Genomic DNA, 27193 nt, shown 5'->3' with positions numbered 1-27193 from the left:
CCTATGCGATAGGAGGGCAGTTTCCTCAACACAAAAATGGAGGACGTACGACCTAAATGTCAATTTTCTGTCGTCTAGCAGTGCTGTCTCCATTTTTGTTAAAGACCGCGTTTGACAAGAAAATCTATCAGTCTTTTCAATAAATGTTACTGGGATCATGGGCGTTAAGAATCATGACAAGACCTGATGAAATGATACTGAGGGCAACATATGCAAATATTTAATGTGAGGAAGTAAAACAATTTATTTAAATTGTCGGTACAGTTTCAATTGCAAACAGAAAACGGCTTATAGCTTCGATTTTATTGCTAATTCGTTTGCATTTTTATGCACACTAGGCTACAATAAGCATTAACCACAAACAGTTTCCCTTTAACTGTGAGCTCAATGTTGGTACTTTGTAGAAATTATTGATTAGCATCCACATTGTCTGGTGGGGGAGTGCACAACACACCCCATTAAAACATTTTTTTTTACATTTTAGTCATTCAGCAGACGCTCTTATCCAGAGCGATTTACAGTTAGTGAGTGCATACATTTTCATACTGGCCCACCGTGGGAAACGAACCCACAATCCTGGCGTTGCAAGTGCCATGCTCTACCAACTGAGCTACAGGGGACCTGTAAAAACGGTTTCAGCAGTGGGTCAGAGACTCCCAGTCACATACTTAGGCCACAGTGACAGTATCAATGTGTCCAGATTTAATCTAAGAAACAGTTGTCACAAACCTACTGAATGTGACAGCCTATGTTGACAAGACTAGGGGCATGCTGAAGCACATATTGAGTAGAATAAGTATTGCAGAGCTAGAAGAGTAACCATACACTACTGTCATGAGTAATTTCACCTGTTCTCTTCATTAAAAGTCTGTCTTTCTGCAACATTTTCAAACCATGTTCTATTTGTGGGGACACAGGAGACAGAGTTTGAGACGCAGTATCTTGGGCACTCCTCATCTCATGGGTCACACTGTCAACAACAAGCTCTTTAAGATAGTCTAACCACTGAGTTTTCGATGATCCAACTTGGAGCGGAACACATTTCTCAGAAAGCTTTTTCCATTCCAACCACTCCCATTACTCAACTTGACCTTAACATTGCAGATACAGACACTCTTACCAATTGTGCCTCTGCCGCTCATGCCTGAATGTTTAGTAAAGCTGAAAGTGAAAGAAAAACAGTGACTGTCATGATGCAGTTTTGAAATTTCAGATATGAGGAACTTTAACCCCCTATGTAGTGTCTTTTAAAATGATCCACCACACTGAAATGCAACAATGAGGGCCTACAAACAAGCTCAACACTTTAGGGAATAACAGATTAGGTTTCCTAATTTCTGATGAATTAATTCCTTTACAATCTGCATTATTATTACAAAATGTATTATGCTCAATGTAAATCTCAAACAGGTTTTGTCAATGCAGTGTAGAGTGCTGGTGGCTTTCTGATAGGCTTCCCTTCACATGCCACAAGTCTTGTCTAGTGGCAGTTCGGTGGGCAACGCACCCAGCTGAATCCCAGCCTAAATCCTGTGTGTCCAAAATGTGGCAGAAGCAGTAGTCTCTCAGGGCTCAGTTTAACATTAGCTACTCATCAGTGTCCTGAGTCACAAGACCTCTTGTTAAATTATGAGAAAGTAATGGGAGCAGCTTGGTTTAAATGAATTAACTCCATCCTGATTATCTTCAGTAAACCTGTTGTGTTAATCCCACACCTGCCCCTCATCTAAAACACACACAGTTACAAGTCAAGTGTCATTGAATCTGTAAAGAATTATCTTGGTAAACTACTGTTTCCGAGAGATTAAAACAAACAATAACCCAAATATAAGGGATTATTTGAGGAATACCCCTTCAGTTTCTCCTGAATCATCTTGAACATAAAAACAAAACTCCAACACCCTGAATGCTACTTGATTTAAACCACTTGAACCAGGGCTGAAGTCACAGAGGAATAACTACTGAGTTGACCAGACAGTGTTGTTTAATCCATTTTGTTAAACCGAAGACACTCATGATTGAGCTCATTCCATGACACCTTCCTTGCTATCCCACAGAATTGAATACAAAAATACAAACAGCTTTGAATTCATGCTCCTCTCACATCCCAACTTTGTTTAACAACCACTTGATGGTACTATTGCAGAATTCCTAGAAGAACAGTGCATATCACAGTGTTCTGATAGCTACACAATTGTGAAAGCACTGCTTGGACCACTAGAATGCAGATAGTGTTTACTGTAAACTGTAAGAGTGACACTATGGAATGTTGAGTCTCTCAGCAATACACTGTAACATGCTGAAAGTATACAGTATAGATTGTGATACAGTATAATACCTAAATTAAATGTGTTCTTGGTGCTTTTCAGAGGTGTCCTGAGCTCTGTTGTCTTCATAAAGGCATCAAGTGTGTGAATGTATATATTTTTCTTATATGTTTCTATGAGTTCTGTAGTGTGTGAGATGAGTTTCCCTTCAAATGGGATGGACAGCAAAAGCTGTAACTTACACAGAACAAATGTGGTCAATAGATGTCGAAATTGTCCACACTGACTGGAAAGCCAGTTCAAAAGTCATCAGCAAAATACATCCAGCAACTTAAGAGTGACACCAGTAACTCTACATCCATTTCTGGCCCACAGTGTGCCTAGAGTGCTTGGTTGAGGGGAAACCAATGGCAGGAAGAGGCATAACTCAGCTTTACATTCACTAAACACGCACATCCCAAAGAGATTTCACTTAAGATACAGTACTGTTATATAAAACCAGTTACCATTTCAATACAAAGTATGCTCCAGCTTCTGGCATTACTCATTCAAAGCTGTCTATTTAAAAACAGTATATTTTAAGTTTAGTTTGTGAGTAAAGATGACATTTTGATTATTTTATAGGCTACAAGCCCCTTAGCTAAAGGAGTAAGTAAAATCACATATGTTCTCTTACAAGTCTCCTCGTGTAGCTCTAGTTGTCATAGATAGAGCTGGGACGATAAACCGGAAAAATTATTGCTACCAACCGAACCCACCTCCGAGGACATTTTACTGAAATCGATAATTACGATAATTAGCCTACACTAGAGAAATGTGAAGTTTGAAACGAAATAAGGCTGCTAATATGGGCGATTGCTAACGGAACAATTGATAGGTACAACATTCAAAGTAGTAGTAGTTAAGGATAATGTAAAAAGTAACTGATGCACATTAATGTTATACATTTATCGTTCAATGTATCGTTATCGTGACAATTGTCACAATTTATGGATTTTTGTCCATATCTCCCAGGTCTAGTCATAGGCCACGAGTCCCTTAGCTACTATAAAGTAACAACGAAAATGGCATTTGTCTATTTGTGTATCTCTAGTTGTCATTCAGTGACTCTTAAAAAAAATAAAAAATGCAGTGTTAGACATGGGTCTAGATTTTCCTTACAAATTACAGCCTATTCTACAATGAATGACAGTACTACTGCATTCTTGCTTTTCTCCCCTTAAAATGTCTGTTAAATTCTCTAAAACCCACCAAGCAGCAGCAAGAACGTAATAAACAAAAAGCAAATGGGGAGTGTCAGTAAAACTTATTTACAAATCATACCCATTGTTAAATTGCAATGAAATAAGGCCATGTTTAAAAAGCCATCCCTCCTCAAGCAAGTGCCCACACATAGAATAATACCCTGATGGAGCCTAAGAAAGCCACCAAAATATGCAGATAAATACTCCAAATGTCCACTTTGGACATCCCTTCTTCAACCTCCATTTTCATGTTCCATTGCTGTGCCCATAGCCAACGTGTGGGTGTGGAGACAGAGCACCTAAAGGAGCTCCATCTAGGAGGATGGGACCCTGAGTCTAAACAGGCCCTGCTTCAGCTGCAGACGGAACAGTTTGCAGTTAGCGATGCGCAGGGCTGCACAGCCAGTCTTGCACAGATCAGATGTCAGCATGGGCTTGGTGCGGTGCCACGTCCCCGAGCTGCGACGGAATTCCCTCACATAGTCATAGGTTGTACCTGTGCAGACACACACAGACCTTTAGCGATCGATGTATACATTACACAGTGCACACATAAAGTAAGTTGTATTTGCCAATGCTTGCCAAGTTGTGGTAATTTACTTCAGGAGTCTGCCTTTAACTCACCAGTGTCTAAGTCCCCCACCACATAGATGCTGGCACCAATGGGGACAGCTCCATACACAAAAGAGGAACTGGTCTGAACACAGAGATTCTGGTCATCCAGGTACATCCATCTGGACAGAGCGTGGTTGGGAAAATAAACACCACTTGAAAGATTTTTGATAAACTACAAATACAGTAAACATATATAAAGGTCTCTATGTCTTTAGGTAACAAGGATACACCCAGTCCAACACCAAATTCAAACAAGGAAGTATTTGATCAAAGTAACAAGCGCTATTATTGACCTTTTCATCTCATCATGGAAAAACTCAGACTTGCAGGTGGTCATGGTGCTGGATTCTGGGTTGTCTGAGTCACGGCTCCTCACGCCTCCAAACACATAGAGTTCCTGACCCACACCACATGCTACTGAGCCAAACCTGCAGGCAGAGACATCCACACCGTAACATCAGGTCAGGGGTCACTCATCGAGAACATAACATCAATAACACCAACACTAAACAAATCCATCAAAGGGACTTTGTCACAAATCTTCTGTGGTCTTTGAAGGGATGAAAAGTCAAAATTGTATGAAAAATACCAGTTCATCTGGGGATGCAGCTATGCTGCTGACCTTATTCTCTTCTGCTTGTGTGGAAACACAATACAGACAGAATGCAGTTACGTAATGTAATATAATATATAGTCAGTATAATAAGTGCATGCAATTGTTCAGTTATTAATATGTATAAATGTGTTACTTGAGAGGTAAAGCCAAAAGCTATTTTCCATCTAAATGTGGACAATAACATTCTATTCTGACCTGTATTGTATTAAAACCTGACAGGTAATTAATTGTATATATATATATATATATATATATATATATATATATATATATATATATATACACACACACACACATACAGTGAGGGAAAAAAGTATTTGATCCCCTGCTGATTTTGTACGTTTGCCCACTGACAAAGACATGATCAGTCTATAATTTTAATAGTAGGTTTATTTGAACAGTGAGAGACAGAATAACAACAACAAAATCAAGAAAAACGCATGTCAAAAATTTTATGAATTTATTTGCATTTTAATGAGGGAAATAAGTATTTGACCCCTCTGCAAAACATGACTTAGTACTTGGTTGCAAAACCCTTGTTGGCAATCACAGAGGTCAGACGTTTCTTGTAGTTGGCCACCAGGTTTGCACACATCTCAGGAGGGATTTTGTCAAACTCCTCTTTGCAGATCTTCTCCAAGTCATTAAGGTTTCGAGCCTGACGTTTGGCAACTCGAACCTTCAGCTCCCTCCACAGATTTTCTATGGGATTAAGGTCTGGAGACTGGCTAGGCCACTCCAGGACCTTAATGTGCTTCTTCTTGAGACACTCCTTTGTTGCCTTGGCCGTGTGTTCTGGGTCATTGTCATGCTGGAATACCCATCCACGACCCATTTTCAATGCCCTGGCTGAGGGAAGGAGGTTCTCACCCAAGATTTGACGGTACACATGGCCCCGTCCATCGTCCCTTTGATGCGGTGAAGTTGTCCTGTCCCCTTAGCAGAAAAACACCCCCAAAGCATAATGTTTCCATCTCCATGTTTGACGGTGGGGATGGTGTTCTTGGGGTCATAGGCAGCATTCCTCCTCCTCCAAACATGGCGAGTTGAGTTGATGCCAAAGAGCTCCATTTTGGTCTCATCTGACCACAACACTTTCACCCAGTTCTCCTCTGAATCATTCAGATGTTCATTGGCAAACTTCAGACGGGCCTGTATATGTGCTTTCTTGAGCAGGGGGATCTTACGGGCGCTGCAGGATTTCCGTCCTTCACGGCGTAGTGTGTTACCAATTGTTTTCTTGGTGACTATGGTCCCAGCTGCCTTGAGATCATTGACAAGATCCTCCCGTGTAGTTCTGGGCTGATTCCTCTCCGTTCTCATGATCATTGCAACTCCACGAGGTGAGATCTTGCATGGAGCCCTAGGCCGAGGGAGATTGACAGTCTTTTGTGTTTCTTCCATTTGCGAATAATCGCACCAACTGTTGTCACCTTCTCACTAAGCTGCTTGGCGATGGTCTTGTAGCCCATTCCAGCCTTGTGTAGGTCTACAATCTTGTCCCTGACATCCTTGGAGAGCTCTTTGGTCTTGGCCATGGTGGAGAGTTTGGAATCTGATTGATTGATTGCTTCTGTGGACAGGTCTCTTTTATACAGGTAACAAACTGAGATTAGGAGCATTCCCTTTAAGAGTGTGCTCCTAATCTCAGCTCGTTACCTGTATAAAAGACACCTGGGAGCCAGAAATCTTTCTGATTGAGAGGGGGTCAAATAGTTATTTCCCTCATTAAAATGCAAATCAATTTATAACATTTTTGACATGCGTTTTTCTGGATTTTCTTGTTGTTATTCTGTCTCTCACTGTTCAAATAAACCTACCATTAACATTATAGACTGATCATTTCTTTGTCAGTGGGCAAACTTACAAAATCAGCAGGGGATCAAATACTTTTTTCCCTCACTGTATACAGTGGGGAGAACAAGTATTTGATACACTGCCAATTTTGCAGGTTTTCCTACTTACAAAGCATGTAGAGGTCTGTAATTTTTATCATAGGTACACTTCAACTGTGAGAGACAGAATCTAAAAAACAAAAATCCAGAAAATCACATTGTATGATTTTTAAGTAATTAATTTGCATTTTATTGCATGACATAAGTATTTGATCACCTACCAACTAGTAAGAATTCCAGCTCTCACAGACCTGTTAAGTTTTTCTTTAAGAAGCCCTCCTGTTCTCCACTCATTACCTGTATTAACTGCACCTGTTTGAAGTCGTTACCTGTATAAAAGACACCTGTCCACACACTCAATCAAACAGACTCCAACCTCTCCACAATGGCCAAGACCAGAGAGCTGTGTAAGGACATCAGGGTTAAAATTGTAGACCTGCACAAGGCTGGGATGGGCTGGGCTACAGGACAATAGGCAATCAGCTCGGTGAGAAGGAAACAACTGTCGGCGCAATTATTAGAAAATGGAAGAAGTTCAAGATGACGGTCAATCACTCTCGGTCTGGTGCTCCATGCAAGATCTCACCTCGTGGGGCATCAATGATCATGAGGAAGGTGAGGGATCAGCCCAGAACTACACGGCAGGACCTGGTCAATGACCTGAAGAGAGCTGGGACCACAGTCTCAAAGAAAACCATTAGTAACACACTACGCCGTCATGGATTAAAATCCTGCAGCGCACGCAAGGTCCCCCTGCTCAAACCAGCGCATGTCCCGTCTGAAGTTTTCCAATGACCATCTGGATGATCCAGAGGAGGAATGGGAGAAAGTAATGTGGTCTGATGAGACAAAAATATAGCTTTTTGGTCTAAACTCCACTAGCCGTGTTTGGAGGAAGAAGAAGGATGAGTACAACCCCAAGAACACCATCCCAACCGTGAAGAATGGAGGTGGAAAAATCATTCTTTGGGGATGCTTTTCTGCAAAGGGGACAGGACGACTGCACCGTATTGAGGGGAGGATGGAAGGGGCCATGTATCGCGAGATCTTGGCCAACAACCTCCTTCCCTCAGTAAGAGCATTGAAGATGGGTCGTGGCTGGTCTTCCAGCATGACAACGACCCGAAACACACAGCCAGGGCAACTAAGGAGTGGCTCCGTAAGAAGCATCTCAAGGTCCTGGAGTGGCCTAGCCAGTCTCCAGACCTGAACCCAATAGAACATCTTTGGAGGGAGCTGAAAGTCCGTATTGCCCAGCGACAGCCCCGAAACCTGAAGGATCTGGAGAAGGTCTGTATGGAGGAGTGGGACAAAATCCCTGCTGCAGTGTGTGCAAACCTGGTCAAGACCTACAGGAAACGTATGATCTCTGTAATTGCAAACAAAGTTTTCTGTACCAAATATTAAGTTCTGCTTTTCTGATGTATTAAATACTTATGTCATGCAATAAAATGCAAATTAATTACTTAAAAATCATACAATGTGATTTTCTGGATTTTTGTTTTAGATTCCATCTCTCACAGTTGAAGTGTACCTATGATAAAAATTACAGACCTCTACATGCTTCGTAAGTAGGAAAACCTGCAAAATCGGCAGTGTTTCAAATACTTGTTCTCCCCACTGTATATACACATACATACAGTACCAGTCAAAAGTTTGGACACACCTACTCATTTCTTTATTTTTACTATTTTAAACATTGTAGAATAATAGTGAAGACATAAACTATGAAATAACACATATGGAATCATGTAGTAACCAAAAAAGTGTTATATCAAAATATATTTTATATTTGAGATTCTTTAAATAGCCACCCTTTGTTTTGATGACAGCTTTGCACACTCTTGGCATTCTCTCAACCAGCTTCACCTGGAATGCTTTTCCAACAGTCTTGAAGGAGTTCCCACATATGCTGAGCACTTGTTGGCTGCTTTTCCTTCACTTTGCGGTCAGACTCATCCCAAACCATCTCAATTTGGTTGAGGTCCGGGGATTGTGGAGGCCAGGTCATCTGATGCAGCACTCCACCACTCTCCTTCTTGGTAAAATAGCCCTTACACAACCTGGAGGTGTGTTGCGTCATTGTCCTGTTGAAAAACAAATGATAGTCCCACTAAGCCCAAACCAGATGGGAAGGCGTATCACTGCAGAATGCTGTGGTAGCCATGCTGGTTAAATAAATCAGACAGTGTCACCAGCAAAGCACCCCCACACCATAACACCTCCTCCTCCATGCTTTATGGTGGGAAATACACATGCAAAGATCATCCGTTCACCCACACCGCGTCTCACAAAGACAGTGGTTTGAACCAAAAATATCAAATTTGGACTCATCAGACCAAAGGACACATTTTCACCGGTCTAATGTCCATTGCTCGTGTTTCTTGGCCCAAGCAAGTCTCTTCTTCTTATTGGTGTCATTTAGTAGTGGTTTCTTTGCAGCAATTCGACCATGAAGGCCTGATTCACACAGTCTCCTCTGAACAGTTGCTGTTGAGATGTGTCTGTTACTTTAACTCTCTGAAGCATTTATTTGGGCTGCAATTTCTAAGGCTTGTAACACTAATGAACTCATCCTCTGCAGCAGAGGTAACTCTGGGTCTTCCATTCCTGTGGCGGTCCTCATGAGAGCCAATTTCATCATAGCGCTTGATGGTTTTTGCGACTGCACTTGAAGAAACTTTCAAAGTTCTTGAATTGTTCCGTATTGACTGACCTTCATGTCTTAAAGTAATGATGGACTGTTGTTTCTCTTTGCTTATTTGAGCTGTTCTTGCCATAATATAGACTTGGTCTTTTACCAAATAGGGCTATCTTCTGTATACCCCCCCCCCCCCCTACCTTGTCACAACACAACTGATTGGCTCAAACGCATTAAGGAAAGAAATTCCACAAATTAACTTTTAAGAAGGCACACCTGTTAATTGAAATGCATTTCAGGTGACTACCTCATGAAGCTGGTTGAGAGAATGCCAAGAGTGTGCAAAGCTGTCATCAAGGCAAAGGGTGGCTATTTGAAGAATCTCAAATATAAAATATATATTTTGATTTGTTTAACACTTTTTTGGTTACTACATGATTCCATATATGTTATTTCATAGTTTTGATGTCTTCATTATTATTCTACAATGTAGAAAATAGTAAAAAATAAAGAAAAACCCTTGAATGAGTAGGTGTTCTAAAACTTTTGACCGGTAGTGTATATTTTTTTTTATTGTATTTTTTTATTCTAACTACTGAGTTGATTCTGTACCTTCTCTCTTTCAAAGGGCAGATTGCAGTCCACTGCTGGGTCTTTGGGTCATAGCATTCTACTGAGTCGTACAGCTTTCCATATGACCCACCACCCATGGCATATATCTTCTTTTTCATGGTAGCATAGCAGCCAATCTGAGGAGAGGAGAGATCGTTGGGCAAGTGGTGGGAGATTTGGAGAGGTTGCGATTTGTGAATGTGTTTATTATACATTTCAGTAGGCAGTAGCAAGCCGGAAGTGCTCATGTCTCACCTTGCGGACCATGGTCATGCTGGTTTGTGTGGTCCAGGTGTTAAAGTGAGGGTCGAACACCTCCACAGTCAGGAGCTCTATGTCCTCATCCTCTCCTCCCAACACATAGATCATCCCATCTAGCTCTGCAACACCAAAGTTCTGCCGCGCCTGACCAAACAAAGAGCAGAAGCCTTTAATAATACTGGGCAATACTGACCCCTGGTGGCATTCCTCAAAACTAAAACACTTTAGAAGAATAGATAACATCATAACAAAACATGGCTACCAGTGAGTAGCCTATACAAGTAAAAACAAAACATGGAACATTTGATAGATTAAATGAAAAAGTGTCATGTATGTACCATACCACAATAATCACTTGGTTCAGTGGGAGACATTTATTTGGTCTATATAACCAATTGAAGTAAGAACTTCAAAATGACACCACGTGAAATGTCTATGAAACAAGTGGGTTGAATGTTGCTACTGACAGGTTGGAAGGATATATTGTGTGGAGTATTATACAACAGGTGGGTCTAATCCTGAATACTGATTGGTTAAAAATGCATTCCAGCCGGTGTCAATTCCACAAGTTATCACCGGCTAAATCTATGACGTTAAAATGCCAATTTACTATGTTTCATCTGACTGCGCAATCCACTGTCTCATCAGCCCAGCCAGGCAATTTATAACCTTGATCGCAACTATAAAAAGCATCTAGACATTATCTCACATTTCCTTTAGACTAACATTCCGTTTTCAACAGCGGAAATGTGTATAAACTTTGCTGTCTGTATCTCTGACATTTGCAACATTGTTTCAATATTCAAATTCGATCTCCAGCTGTCCCATAGTAATGAAAGTGACGAGACAGACAGGCAGCGTTTCTCAGCCAGTCGAAATCATGAATCAGCTGGCATCATTTTTATGGATATATACAAAAAAAGGTCAATTGAAAAAAGGTAAAACTAAACAAAGTGCAGCTAGTTTGCAGTCTTTCTAGCTTCATTTTGAAGTGATTGTGTTAGCTGTGTTGTTGGATAGCTCCTCTGAACAACAGTGTCCTGACGAGAGAGCACATTTTCTATGCCATGCGAAATCGCACCTCATTAGCTCATTGTTATGGATGTATCCAAATAAATGTCACTAGAAAACAGCTTAAACAAATGCAAATGAAGCTACTGTTGTTATTCTGGCTACAATGTTTGACGTGACTGTAAGTTAGCCGTAGTTTGTTAGCTAGCAAGCAAGGGATAAGAACATTGCCAGCCAGGATGGCAATGGAACATTTAGAACGAACGACTGGGTCACGTCCATAGATACATAACAAGAAGACTTAATGACTGGGTCGCGTCTCTGGCAACCGAACCGATAGAAAGAACGACCAGCCGGTTTGGGTAGCAACCTTATATTTGTGTCGGAACTATATCTTGTGGAAGGATGAAATAGTATGAATAAATCCATCAAAATAAAATATTTAATGAAAATATGTCAATCATTATATGAATATGTTGGAAACCCGTTGTATAAAAGTGATAATGCCCTCGAAGCCGGTGTTTGGAGGATATATTGGCACCTGTGGGCATTATCACTTAAATAGAATACCGTATTTTCCGCACTATAAGGCGCACTTAAAAGCCTTTCATTTTCTCAAAAAACGACAGTGCGCCTTATAATCCGGAGCGCCTTATGTATGGATCAATTGGTTAATTGGTTGATCCATACTGGTTGTACACGGCGCTCAAGGTGCTCTGTCAAAATGTTTCAGTATGAAAAACCAATAAAAACAATTTAATAATAATGAAATGTTTCAGTACGACTGGTAAACTACAAAGCCGCACCACTTGCAGCATTACGGTAGCCAGTACACACCGGTATTGTGCTTACTCACAGTCCCACACCACTTGTGTGTGTATAAAGACCCCAAAATGGCACCTTTCAAGAGACACGCTTACGACGCAGAGTTCAAGCTCAAGGCTGTCGGTCATGCAGTAGAATATGGGAATAGAGCAGCAGCGAGAGAATTCAACATTAATGAATCAATGGTACGGAAGTGGAGGAAGCAAGAAGATGACCTGCGCCAAGTAAAGAAGACTAAACAGAGTTTCCGCGGGAACAAAGCGAGATGGCCACAGTTAGAGGACAAACTCGAACAGTGGGTTGTTGAACAGAGAGCAGCAAGTAGAAGCGTCTCTACAGTCACTATTCGAATGAAGGCAACAGCGCTAGCACGGGACATGACAATCGATGAATTTCGAGGCGGTCCTTCTTGGTGCTTTCGTTTTATGAAAAGACGTAATCTCTCCATCCGCACACGAACTACCGTCTCGCAGCAACTGCCAAAAGATTACCAAGAAAAGCTGGTCACTTTCCGCGCATACTGCAAAAATAAGATCACTGAAAAGAAGATCCGGCCAGAGCACATCACCAACATGGACGAGGTTCCACTCACCTTTGATATTCCCGTGAACCGCACTGTGGAGAAAACGGGGACCAGTACGGTGTCTGTACGTACCACAGGGAATGAGAAGTCATCCTTCACTGTAGTTCTCGCCTGCCAGGCTAATGGCCAGAAACTTCCACCCATGATTATTTTCAAGAGGAAGACCTTGCCAAAAGAGAACTTTCCAGCCGGCGTCGTCATCAAAGCTAGCCCGAAGGGATGGATGGATGAGGAAAAGATGAGTGAGTGGCTGAGAGAAATTTACGTCAAGAGACCGGGTGGCTTTTTCCACACAGCTCCGTCCCTATTGATCTACGACTCAATGCGCGCCCATATCACCGATGCTGTCAAAAAAAAAGTGAAGCAAACTAATTCGGAGCTTGCCGTCATTCCGGGTGGATTAACTAAAGAACTCCAGCCGCTAGATATTGGTGTCAACAGGGCGTTCAAAGCTAGACTGCGAGCTGCGTGGGAGCAGTGGATGACAGAAGGCGAACACACGTTCACCAAGACGGGGAGACAGCGCCGGGCGACTTACGCCACTATCTGCCAATGGATCGTGGATGCCTGGGCTGATATATCGGTCTCAACTGTGGTCAAAGCTTTCACGAAGGCAGGAATAATATCTGAACTGCCAGGCAACAGCAGCGACACTGACTCGGATAATGACGAGAGGGAGCCGGGCAGGTTGGATGCCGTAGTCGCCCAACTGTTCAATTCGGACACTGAAGAAGAAGAATTCGAGGGGTTCGTGGATGGGGAATGAACTGAAAAAGTGAGCTTTACGTGTTATATGTAACTGAACAATGTTGAGTTATGCACTAACGTTTGATTTAGTGGTATCAGACTGTTTCTTTTACTACGTGTTTACTGAATCAGGGAAAGGTTCCCCTCCACGTTTGGGAGAAGAGTGAGCAAGGCTGGGAGATATTGTTAATATGCACATTAACGTTTGAACAACATTACCATGGGAGTGAACGGAGTTGTCAGAACGCTTAATAAAGTTTGACTTTATCTGACTGTTTTGTTGACATTCCTTTTAGCACAGCTCCATCTAGTGGATGCATAACGCAACCCCAGTCAATTCGTTTGACTACAGTATCTTCTATTCTATGCGCCTTATAATCCGGTGCGCCCTATATATGAAAACAGTTCTAAAATAGGCCATTCATTGAAGGTGCGCCTTATAATCCGGTGCGCCTTATAGTGCGGAAAATACGGTACCTGTTTCATGGAAGGAATGGGGGTCCAGGTGTTTGTGTCTGGGTCATATTTCTCCCCACTGCTCAGGACCATCTTGGTTTTATCCATTCCACCCATCACAAAGAGATAGCCCTCTGAGAGGATAAAGAATGGTGTTAATTCATGGTTGATCACTTAGACTGGGTTGGGTTTGACTTACATGAGAATTGTTGGATCCATCAACTAATTATTAGCTGCCATGAAGGCTGCACTGTGTATACGTATGTAACAATAAAACTAGGTATGGATTCACTACCAACCTGCAGCCAGCACTCCATGCCCTATTCGGCCAATGCTCATTGGTTCCAGCTCGATCCACAGCTGACGGTTTGGTTCATAGAGTGGACACATGCAGCGTGCCATGGCTGACGGCTTCCTCGTTCTGAACAGGAACCAGGGAACAGGAAGTCAGTTCTATCCTGTTGGTTTTATCTCTGACACACTGGCTCCCTCTAACCTCATCCTCGCACTGTGTGACCATAAAATACCAACTTTACTGACTTGTTTTACGTCTCCTCAATCTCTCTGTGTTCTCTCAGTATATCAACCACACTCTATTCTCAGTTTGAACCCTTCCTGCCCTTAATACATTAAATCTTGCTTGTCATAACTTTCAGTCATCTGAATGTTTTGCAAGAATTTCCATTGCAAACTGTTTGTCTATCAAGCATATGTGCACAAAACCACAGCAATCTGCAAAATGAGAATCAAAGTGTTACGGCCACATTGTATGATTCATATACACATTCAACAGCATGTAGACATCTTATGTCTGGACATCCTCCCAGAGTAAGAGACAGCAGATACTCACCCTCTCTCCTCCCCCCCTACAGTGACAATGCACTCCGAGTAGCCACGAGGTTTGAAGGCGGCGAGAAGAGCCTCGCCCTGCAGTGCAGCACCCCCCAGTGGAGCGTTGCAGTACTCCCTGATCACCTCCCTCATCAAGGGCTCTCCCAACACCTGCTCCCTCAGGTAACCTTGGTCCAGCCCCTGGATCCACACTGATGACATCACCTCTTTCATGTGCACCTGGGGGGGGGGGGGGATCAGGAATATGTTACTCAGGGGATGAGCTGAGAGGCCAATAGTAATGCATAGGCAAATAGTGTGCAAAAAACACAGTCCTTCAAATTATGTAGTAGTCTCTGACCATAATAGTTGTTGTAATTGTACTTTTGTAGCCATGCTTCAGGCATACATCGAATACTACAGAGGCTGTTTTCTGGCAGACAGAAACAAGGGCAGAACCACCACACCCCTAGTAGTAAAACAAGGCCCTCACCCTCCGTTCCTCCAGGTCATGACCGAGCCAGCGCACCACAGCCTCCAGAACATGCTTTTCATTGCCCACGTTGAGCTTCTCCATGGACAGGATCTCACACAGACGGTCTGGGGGTAACTCCCTGAACTCGTCCGTGGCAGCCACATCACGGAAATGTGTCTGGAGGAAGTCTGTGGCAACATGGTGAACATGGTGCAGACAGTAATGTAGAGAGAAGAGCCGGATCCCAATGCAGTTCTCTGCAGCAATGCAGCTCTCCAGGAACTGGCAGCACAGGGACTTCAAGTCTGTCAGGAGCAGCAAGTCAGCAGCCTGGACCATGTCCTGAATGGTGTCCTCACTCAGACTGATCTACACACAGATAACAAGGAGCAGGATGGAAGGAGGAGTGTAAGATCAGGGTTGTTCTAGTAGGTAACATAAGATTCCAAAACTGTAAGCTACACATAGGAATATGGATTCTCTCAGAAGAGTTAGGAAGTACAGGACAATATTGTTATAGGCAATTTAAAAACCAGTAAAATAATCCCACTTGTGTTCACTTTATTCTAGGCCCACTTACAGCTTTGCACACTACTCACCTCCCCACTAAAGATGTAGTCCAGGATCTGCTTCATGATAGTGACAGAGATTCCCTGGAGCTCAATGGTGTACATGGATCCATCTTCCTTTGGAGGGTTGTAGTTCAGTTTTGTTCTATGGAATGTCAGAATACGGTTGAGTGTATTGTTAGGTATTACTGCACTGTTGGAGCTAGGAACATAAGCATTACGCTACACCCGCGGTAACGTCTGCAAAATGTGTACGCGACCAATAACATTTGATCAGCATGACAGGAAAAATCACTGACAGTCTACCAGCATCGAGTGGGACACTGCGGGAGACACCCTGTCGACAGCTGGAAACAATGTCACATCCCCAGCCTTATCAAAACGTTATAATAACCATGGCATCCATTGCAACAGTTCTGCTTGCGACAAAGGTAAAGCAAGACATAACTGATTACCTGATGTATGGACTAGCCGCAGCCAAAATGTTTTTCTGGACTGGAATCTTTTCCCCATCCAGAACTAACACTGCGTCTTGGAAGCATTGTTCTTGCCAAAAGGAGCGAAGGGCCTTGAGAAGTTTCTGAGAGTGTTGAGGGTCCGACACCACCGAACCTGCAACGCTAACCTCAGACTCAGTACTGGACATTGTGTACCTACAGAGGAAAAACACATGTCATTTGCACACCAGCCCGGCTGGAGAACAGGGAATAAATCTATTTAGAAAGCCAGTGTTACCTTCAAGCAGAATTAGCCTACGTAGGCTAGGCTAACGTCAGCATGCTAAGTTGGCTATAATACATTATTGGACTGGATTTTTACCTGAATATTAAGTGACATAGGTAGTTAATTACCTAACGCCGTTATATACTTGGCAGGGTCACAAACATTTCAATAAAACCAGACAGGCTCCTGTGACATTCATAACCATAATAGTAAGCTACTTTACCTAGCTCGCTATCTAACTAGACATAACCAAATAACAGGGTGCGTCCCAAATGGAATAACATAGTCATTGGTTTCGTCCAACTTCACTGTAGCCTACCTTGCATGGGCCACACTACACACAAGTCAGAAAGCGAGGTAAAATAGAAGCGTTTAGCACACTTTTCCCATTTAGCAAGCCAGGCTCCGTTAAAATACTTTTACAGTCCTTCCCCTGGAACAATCACAGATCTGAGAGAAATATGGATATGTGACAAGATTAATATGGAAAAATTGCTTTCCTACAGTTTAGTGTGTGCACGAGGAAGAAAGGGTGGATACATCTTCAAAGTACTCGAACACAGCCCCCATTGTGCTGTATTTTGGACTCGCCCATGTTACGCCCACAATCTTTACGCGCTTTTAAACGTCATTCTCCCGCGACTAAAGTTTTTTGTTTCGTTATCTCTTTACTGGTTTACTATGGAGGACCAAACCTGCCATAATTAGATAAATAAATAAATGCAAACATAAATCAATAAATCCACACAATTAAATAAATGAGCAAGGAAATACAAAAATACTGACTAAAATGAACAAATGTTCTCTACATATCTGTATGTATTTAATTATTTATCTATGTATTATCTAATTATTCAAACTTTAATTCATTTTTAGTCATTTCTATAGTTCTTCCTCCAATATGATAATGAGGGGGTGTCAATCAAACAGCTGTGTCAATCAAACATCTTTGGGTGGTATCTAACACACCAATGGTTGATCAATGTCACCGCACCTTGCGCAATTGCTTTTACACCCCCCTATGTGAAACTAGCCACAATAAGGATTAGCCACAATAGTAGAGTTTGCGGTTTGCCTTCAAAATGCAGGTTTGCCCTCATTGAAACAGACACAAACAGATACAAATAGTGGAATCATGCCATATTTGGACTAGATAATGCTTAACAAGTTTGGAATGTTGTTATATAAATTCAACAAAAGACAATGAGTTAATTTGACCAACAACAACAAAAAATCTGTTGAAATCGCACTGTGGATGTATTAGACTTCAGAATTGCATTGTGGGCATACTGTATACATCGTACAGCCTTGCCTATGGATCTTGGGTCCATGAAATGTTCACAACTGTGAAGAGTTTACACAAATATTAGCGTCTTAGCTCTTATTGCAGGACTTTAACTGTGGGAAATCACCTCAGTATTCAGCCTATTGTGCATATTGAACATTCATATTGCAATGTACAGCTTTACCTATGGATCTTGGGTCCATGAAATGGGGTATCAGTCCAGAACACAACTGTGAAGAGTTTACACAAATATTAGCGTCTTAGCTCTTATTGCAGGACTTTAACTGTGGGAAATCACCTCAGTATTCAGCCTATTGTGCATATTGAACATTCATATTGCAATGTACAGCTTTACCTATGGATCTTGGGTCCATGAAATGGGGTATCAGTCCAGAACACAACTGTGAAGTGTTTACACAAATATTAGCATCATAGCTCTTATTGCAGGACTTTGACACCACTGTGAAATTAGTCACATTAGCTCACCAGTCAACCTACTGTGTATTGAACATTCATATTGCAATGTACAGCTTTACCTATGGATCTTGGGTCCTGGAAATTGGGAATCAGCCTACTCAGTGACATCCAGAGAACACAACTCAGGGAGGTTTACAGACAGTACCTTGAGATGAGGAAGGGTTTTTTGGTTTTGCAGGGTTGTGCTTAGACAGTAAATGTATTGTGTATGAAAGCGATTGAGGTGCCATTTCTCCTTAATCTCCCACACACAATAATTCATACTGTGTAAGAACTGCATTCCTAAGACTTTTCACACCTTCTTTAGCCCAGTTGTAACTAACTTGGTTCAGCTTATCAACCAGCTAATTATTAGAATCAGGTGTGCTAGATTAGGGTTGGAGTGAAAACCTACAGGACGGGGTTGGAGAGCCCGGATTTAGAGCCACCATAAAATAAATATGGATAATTTCTATAAATCTTTTAAATGTGTCTGCCCTTATGGATTCACAGAATATATTTATATAAGCTGTACAGGGCTCTGTAGCATCAAACAGATGCTAGACATTCAGATCTCCAAAGAATGTTTGTTTATTTGTCAAATTCTAAAATACAGGGGTGTACACAGTTAACTTAACATTAACTCAAGAGAACTGGGTATTCAACAATAATGTTTTATGGTAAAAGTAACATACAAAAAAAATGTGTATGAACAGTGTAGTTCAGTGTGTCCGAGTGTGTCTCAGGTGAAGAGACACACAAGTGCAGAGAACTGTAGCTACACATTGTTACACCAGATAATGTGATTTACCCAAAGATTTTTGCCGACATCTTGCCTATTTCAAGTCTTTTCTCATTGATCGAGACAGGTGGGTGTCCACCCCAAAGTGCTGCATGTCATGCTGACAGAGAGCTGTCTCGATCAATGAGTGAGAAGACTTGAAATAGACATGGCGGCGCACATATTGGTGAATTACTTTATGGAGCAAAAAAAGTATTTATTTTAATAACAGAGCATTTTCTAAATTCAAACTGACCCCCTGCAACTGGATGCGGACATTTTATGAGACTCATGCTTCCCCGAATCAAGGACGAAGACGGCATCGCTAAGGTTGGTCAAAAATTCTCTGTGTTACACAAACCAGTACCTATCCTGTAACTCCCAGTAATGTATACCGAAAATCGGTACATTTGTTAAATCACTTTATCTGGTGTAACAATCTGTAGCTAAGAGAACTGGCGATCAGCAGATGGGAGAGGTGGTCATGATGAAATTGCCATTCCAAAGAAACAGACAGTAAGTTCAGGGAATACTTGTAAAGCTGTGGGAGGAGTGTTGTCATGATTTAACTGCCATTCAGCACCTCATGAGTCATCTGCTTGAAATCCAGCATAATGTCTCATCCCCGAGAGGGATACAGTTCATGGGATACAGTTCTGCTACAATGACACACGCAGGCAAAGGAATTATGTTTCTGTATCTAGAATCCACTCCAGGAATAAGGCCAGGCACCATAGTTCTTCTGTATGACAAAAAACGAAAACAATTATACTCTATTGTTCAGTTTGAACAACAGTTGAACCATGCCAGCATAACATCAACATTAGGGTAGACTAGTTGAACATGCATACATGTGCATAGGCACAGAGATTACATTTACAACAATATCTAGTCTAATAGAAAGCAATATGGCATAACCATCAACCTTTGCACAGTGACCAGACTGTACAAATGAGCATAGGTAGGAAGGCAGACCATATCTACCTACAGCCATGTCTATTAGGCATGCTTAGGCAAAACATTTTTACAGTAAAACCAGCTTCAGTTTTAGAGATTTACAACAGTAAATCGTTGCATTATTGTTTCTCCTCACTGTTTGCTAGTAAATTTAGCTAGCTTGCTGGAAATGCAATACTTGTTATTTACATCTCTTTGGAATCCTATCTTGCGTCACACCTATAATTTTGTGAGATTGAAATGCATCCACGGTCATAATCATAACCAATGTCAACCCTCGTAAATTGTTACATAGCTAGCTAGTAAAATGATTTCAAGTTGCTGATGTTACACATGTTTGCGAACAAGTTACAAATGCGAGGTGTGGCACATAACAAGTTAGCAGGGGCCAGGCTAACTAGCTAGCCAACTCCAGTCGCGCTAACGTTTGCTGGTAAACCTAGCTTTAGGTGGCTGGTTGTAACGTTGTAGCTTGCTGTTTAGTAGCTAGCCATATCTATGACTAAAAAGAGATGAGGTTTTACAATCGAGATACAAAAGATCTCCGATTGTAAAACCTCTTCTATTTTTAGTCATAGATATGGCTACCGGTAGTTGTTTGCTAACTACAGTGCCTAGTTAGCAAACAGATCAATTATTTGATTTCCCCCTACTGTAACACAGTATTATGTTAGCCAGCAATACACAATATGGGTTTCAGTAGATAAACTAAATTAGCTAGGTGGCTTGCAGGAAAAATAACTTTCTTAGCTAGGCACTACAGGAGATTGGTGGTACCTTAATTGGGGAGGAAGGGCTCATGGTAATGGCTGGAGCGGAATCGGTGGAATGGTATCAAACACATGGTTTCCATGTGTTTGATGCCATTCAATTTGCGCCGTTCCAGCCATTATTATGAGCCGTCATCCCCTCAGCATCCTCCACTGCTAGGCACGGTAATGTAATCTGCCCTCTTGGTGCTGGCATCGGCTGTAGCTCAGTTTCTAACGTTATGTTAGCTAAATCCAACTCTTTGTTTCGGATCCTCTTCGTCTATATCATAGATTTATTGCTTTCAAAGAAAACCAATTCATTTTTTCTTCTTCTTTTTCTTCCCCCCATCAACACACTGGAAGCCGTCATAGGGTGTATCATTCAGCACGCGAAGCCCTGACCTGCCTTTCTCCTTGGCAATTATGTGTGAAACACATCTCACTGTCCTAGAAATGCCTCAGACATGATGAAAACAAGGCCAAATCCCCCCTGGGTGAAATTCCTCTTCAAGGTGCCACCAACCTCCTGTGCAGGGAGTACAGCAACAGTCTGTCAACATGTATTGTAAGTAACCACTCAAATTCATACAAACTGCTACGGACGCAGTCACTGACATATATTAACTTTGTCTACTTGCTCCATTCTTCAACCTTGTCTGGGATATATATTTTAGTTGACACACCTGTGTGATGTATCTGATATACATGAATAAAAATGTATTCACCCTGGACACGAGACTTGCATTTACTTTAGACCTTTTGAATCATAAGCTCTATGTGTTGTCTGTGTTTAAGTTACAACAGAAGTTAGTAAAAGTTAGTGTGAAGACCAACATGCTATGAAAATTAGTTTATACTTTATTGCATTTGGTCATCCCCAAAATGTGGCCTTTGAAAGCCTTAATAGTTGCATCCTTCCACAGGGATCTGTCTACAGATACTGTAGCTGACAACAGGGTGGCTGGTGCTGCTCTAGAGTTCCATAGCCCAGCAGACTCACCTGGGGATAGGGGAATGTACACATGTTAGTTTTGATAAATGTCTGGGATACTTTTACAGGGAGAAGAGGGCATGAGTTTTGGCGTCAGTACAGTAAATCCAATCCAACCAGTGGCCCTGGATAATATGCTATGTTGTCACACAGGCAGACTGCCATAGTGAAGTAGGTTTACATAGTGAATCAAGTATACTATTATGTGCTCTGGAGAGATCGCAGGTAGTTGGTCAGAAGCCTCTGGATGTTCTTAGACCATTCTGTCTCTGTAGCATCTGGAGAGAGATGGATAGAGGTAGTGAATGCTAGAAAGAGAGCCCTCACCCCTGACCTCCCACTAGCCCAGGGCCTCCTCCCTAGTATCATGCAAAGTAAAGGAAAACAATATCATGACTTACTGACACAGTGCTCCATGTTCCTGCTGGTAGAAAGCCTCAACCTGGTATTTGTATTTAGGATTAATGTATCAGTTTGCCTACTTCACATTCATGTCTGTAAATGCAATAGATCTGATTAAAAGTATGCATGCCATTTTGTGATAATGGCTATGACAAATTACATGGCATACATGTGCATTTATAGCAAGCTAAGATTATTTATATTATGGCATCACATCTCATCTCACTAACAATTGCTAAGGTGAACAGCAAATTCCACTATTCTGGCTAATCCGTAGTGGCTAGCTTCACATAGGGGAATTATTCCATTATGACAACATGCTCTTCCTTATTTGACTGTAGGTAGCTAGCTGCTATCTTAGATGCCTGGATTGTTGAGACCTAATTTTGCAGCCAAACCGCTTCTACACCTCTACCTCTACGCAGACGACACCATTTTGTATACATCTGGCCCTTCATTGGACACTGTGTTAACAAACCTCCAAACGAGCTTCAATGCCATTCAACACTCCTTCCGTAGCTTCCAACTGCTCTTAAAAGCTAGTAAAACTAAATGCATGCTCTTCAATCAAATGCTGCTTGCACCCGCCCGCCCGACTAGAATCACTACTCTCGGCGGGTCTGACTTAGAATATGTGGACAACTACAAATACCTAGGTGTCTGGTTAGACTGTAAACTCTCCTTCCAGACTCACATTAAGCATCTCCAATCCAAAGTTAAATCTAGAATCTGCTTCCTATTTCGCAACAAAGGCTCCTTCACTCATGCTGCCAAACATGCCCTCGTAAAACTGACTATCCTACCGATCCTTGACTTTGGCAATGTTATTTACAAAATAGCCTCCAACGCTCTACTCAGCAAATTTCATATTGATACATAGCTATATGCGCTACACATTATTGTTTCAGGGGTGCCAATGTGAAACATGGTCTTTAAACACCATTCTGTCATACTGAACGCAGCCCAAGCAAATGCAATCGAGCAACGTGCCGTGGCATTGATCAACCAATGGTGTGTTAGATACCACCTACACAAGTTTGCTTGACACCCCCTCATTATCATATTGGAGGAAGAAATACATAAATAAATTAAATAATATAAATTAATCAAATTAAAGAAAGTGGGATTCATTAATTAAATAATTATATGTGTGCATTCATTCATCCATTTATTTAATTATGTATTTATCTATTCATACGTGCATTTATTTCATGTATTTTATTTTTGTGTGTGCATTTATTCATTTAATTCTAATTATGGCATGTTTGGTGCTCCATAGATTACTGCTGTCAAGGCTAGAAGGGATCCAGCTTTTGTCAAATGAATGTCAAAAGTTGACCCTTTTCCTAACCTTAACCTAATTCTCATAACCTGCTACGTTAATTCTAATAACCTGCTGCGTAAATTCTCCTAACCTGCTACGAAAAGTCAAATCTGACGTTAATTGCATATAGAGAGAAATAGTAATGCCATCTTTTTGTAGGCACTAACTCTGCCATGGTTTGTTGGACGCTTCGTTGCTATGGGGAAATGAATGGCGTTTTTGGAGGGTGTTTGGATAAACGCTGAAAATAAGGTCTGTGGTAAACACAGGCTTAGGAGATCTTATATGTTTTGTTCTATGAGATAATGTTCATCAGCTAACTTAATTTTTTTGTGCATTTTGAAGCATTTATGTAATGACAAATAAGCACATAAAGCACAAAGGCTTCATAATTCATAAAGGTCATGTCAACTGACATATTATGTCATAGAACAAACGTATAAGATCTCCTAAACCTGTGTTTAGACCTTATTTTCAGCGTTTATCCCAAAACCCTATTCTTCCCCATTCATTTTCCCCATAGGGATGGATATTCGGGTTTTAGGACTTCAAACAGCTAGCAACCTACAGTTAAACTACTGGAAGAAAAACTAGAGGTTTAAAGCTACTATTCAAAGCACTGACTTCACACTGCTGCTGAAGACATTTTGATTAATTTTGATTAATTTTTTATAAGAATCTAGCAAATTAATAATAATAACTAAACTTCAGAGCTAGGGGGCTGCTCTGGTCCAGGCTTGTCTGATTAGTCCATAGACATTCAAACCAGTAGATATGAACACATAGATAGGAACACATGGATGACGTCAGCACTGTGGAAAACTCCCGATGGCGTATTTGAATTTGAAGCACACAATATTGTTGAATGGGGCTGAATTACTGAGGTATAATAAGAACTGGAGACTGCGTCCAAGATGTCAGACCGTTGTTTTCAAGGTAACCTACTCTTCTTCTACGAGGTTTAACGGCGGTTGGCATCCAATAAATGTTGCATTACCGCCACCTACTAGACTGGAGTATAACTCCCTTATACTTTGCTTGAAAAAAATCTAACAAATACCCTACCATCTAACACTACACTAAATAAAACACACAAAAAAACACCCTACTCCACTATTTAAATCTATTTAGTCCTACTTCAGGCCAACAGCCTGAAAGGATGGGACACCACCACTTAACACACCCTGTAACTCTTCTCATGTCAAGTCTCGCACATCCAAATACCTCTCTGCAGCTGCCACCACAACCTCAATTTTCTGCGACTTACGTTCCATCCCTGCAGTACAGTTGATAACCATTGCTATAAATGCTAAAAATTCAATCTTACTGAAACGTATATCACTTGTTGGCCTATCCCTCTGTACTGGTACAGATCTAATACTCACACCACCCCTCTCAGGTTCCCTCCCCCTTGACCCATCTTCCTCTACTTTCTTCACTGCCTCAGCATATGACAACTTCTGCACTACTCTTACACTGGAAACCTCAACCTGCCTCTCTCGCACTGGACATTTCTGATCCTTAGCCCCATGGGCATCCCTACAATTACCACATACCACTACTGTCCCCAATGCTACACATTCCTTTGTCTCGTGCCCTCCTACACACTGCTGCCACATGCCCATAAGCTTGACACCTGTAACAACGGAATGTATTCGGCACATTAAGCTCGTACAGGATAACTTATATCCTAACATCACTTTGTCTGGCAAAGACTCAACATCAAAACTCAAAAGGACAGACAACGACTTTCACATTTACCACTACCCCAGTAATCACTCCTTTCAATGGCGCCCTTTTTTTGAGAGCAAAACAATTTACATCTCTTTCCCCCATTTGTTTAATGCGGAGCGCCTGCTCCCTCTGACCAGCAGAAACACAAACAATTATAACAAGACCACTTCTGTTTACCCTCACCCATTCCACAGCACCCAACTCTGTTTTCACCCACCCTGAAACCACAAATGGATCAGCCAAAAGGCAAGGGTCCACTTTTTCCAAAAACGTCACTCCTACTGTCACAGACTCGTCTTTATCCTGACCCTCGGTGCAAGCCTTGAGCTCCGAGAACTTCACCACACCTACCACCTCCGATACCTCGCCCTCATTCACTTCCATTTCTCCTCCTGTCTTCAACTCACTCTGCTTACACTTTCTACCATTCTTCTTTAACAAACCATCTCCATTTTTTACGCCATTTTTAACCGACTCAAGCTCACCCTCTGGTAACCTACTCACGTTCGCATACGCCGATTCATGGACAGTCTATATCCAGGTGGCATCGGGTTTATACGGACCAGCATCACATGCGCACTAGGACTCCGTGCACACAGGGAAAAGCGTGAGCACCGACGACGTCATCACTTAATCCAAAAACATGACAGACATTGGATGAACACCAAATGTAATATCTTTGGCTGTGCGCCTCAGCGACAATTATTTTAATAATTCAATGGCGGTTTTGTGCATAAAGGTGATGACTAAAGTGTCTTCTTAGGAATTTTCAAATCTGACTTCTCTATTTGGCCATCTATGGAAATTGTCTTTCTGGGCCAGGCTTCAGTTAAACTGCAATACCGAAGCAAGACTGCTTGGAGCAGTCAACACAGTGCTTCTAGACCGAAACCATGGCCCCCAAAAAAACATTGCTAATGGCTCGGCTTGTGTACTGTTACTTTCCTGCCTCGCCTCTAGACCGTAGTCGGGGCGGCTCAGGGGAGCCTTCACTTGCTAGCTCCAGGGCCAGAGCAATGGGGTAATTCCCACATTTGAGGATCTAATCTGCTGCTAATGTTAGCCTGGAATTCCACTGAAGTAGTTGACATTTATTAAACTTGTACACCATGTGAGGTAGTCTGTATGACAAAATAAAATAGTGGGCTAACGGAGCAAAAAGAGTGTGGCTCACAGTTCGGCTACATCTACGCCACCACAACAATTGCATAAAAACGAAAGTTAACTTACTACGTTACCAATAATGCACTTTAGTGTTTTAAAGCTTTACCCTTACTTTACCAACACTACCCCCACTCTGGATGGGGATTAGACCTAACACCACTCCAACACTCATATAAAGGCACAACACCCAATGGTTTCATTTCAGTTACATGGACATTAGACATGTTACCCCTTTGGTCTCTTGAAAGTGTTTTTATCTTTTTATTATTTTCAGTCAACAAAGTCCTCTGAACTTGTCCTGTTCAGTAATAACTCCACTTGACGGAGCAAATAGTCTATACAGTCCATAACCACAGTCCATATTCCCTAATTGCCCAAAAGCACATGGAGCGGCGGGTAGCACAATACAAGAGCTGTTGGTTTAAGATGACGATACCTAGAGAAAGGAAGGTAAGCCAGTGGTTCCAGTACCTAACAGTCCATTATGGGGCTTGCACATGTAATTCCAGTGTGAATGCAGGACCCCAATTTATCTCTCCTGAAAAGGAAAAAGGTTAACACTTGCAACTTACAACAACTGTTCTATTTCAAGAATGTTACTTTCTGTTTGCAAAAATACCTGGCTTTCTTCCCATACAAAATAACACAGTTCCCAAAACATAAATGGCCCACGTCTCAATGCATAGAATATAAAACTGTCACAATTGTGTGTTTTGTTCTTTTTTCTTTGTTTTCAATGCTCAGCAACAATAATGCAGCAATAAACAAGAGCCTTTTTTTATGTCCCAGAACAGTTTGTATGTTACAGTTCAGTTCAAAATCAAGGAGCCACCCAATCACCTAATCTGTTAGGTGGTCTTTTCTTCCTCTTTGGCCTCCCTGAGGGTGTCTGACCCAAGGCAGGGTGAGTAACAGTCCATGCTTGGCCTTGTTGCATTATGCTACCCCCACTAGACTGAACTCCATCTGGTGTTGC

General features: G+C 41.7%; 1 protein-coding gene across 5 annotated transcripts in view; it reads right to left on the bottom strand.

Moving 5' to 3' along the window:
• Positions 1-1966: 1966 nt before the first annotated feature.
• Positions 1967-27193, bottom strand: part of LOC311135448 (gigaxonin-like) — a 31157-nt gene continuing 5930 nt past the window's right edge. The window contains exons 1-13 of one of the 5 annotated variants that reach the window (XR_014613767.1): positions 16876-16938; positions 16104-16301; positions 15679-15793; positions 15098-15448; positions 14624-14844; positions 14073-14194; positions 13795-13907; positions 10146-10295; positions 9891-10027; positions 4420-4554; positions 4136-4245; positions 2838-4007; positions 1967-2081 (exon numbers count right to left, since the gene is read on the bottom strand). Coding sequence is in view for 2 of the 5 variants with exons in the window: in XM_084169408.1 (XP_084025534.1) it covers positions 3826-4007; positions 4136-4245; positions 4420-4554; positions 9891-10027; positions 10146-10295; positions 13795-13907; positions 14073-14194; positions 14624-14844; positions 15098-15448; positions 15679-15793; positions 16104-16301; positions 16876-16913 (1872 nt within the window). In the remaining 3 variants the exon portion in view is untranslated. Of the gene's footprint in view, positions 4008-4135; positions 4246-4419; positions 4555-9890; positions 10028-10145; positions 10296-13794; positions 13908-14072; positions 14195-14623; positions 14845-15097; positions 15449-15678; positions 15794-16103; positions 16302-16690; positions 16942-27193 lie in introns of those variants that run through there. The other 4 variants (XR_014613768.1, XR_014613766.1, XM_084169408.1 and 1 more) reach the window with 4 other exon arrangements.

The sequence above is a fragment of the Coregonus lavaretus genome (assembly GCF_964263955.1).
Source record: "Coregonus lavaretus genome assembly, chromosome: 9".
Lineage (NCBI taxonomy): Eukaryota > Metazoa > Chordata > Actinopteri > Salmoniformes > Salmonidae > Coregonus > Coregonus lavaretus.
This window is presented reverse-complemented; position numbering and strand designations above follow the sequence as displayed.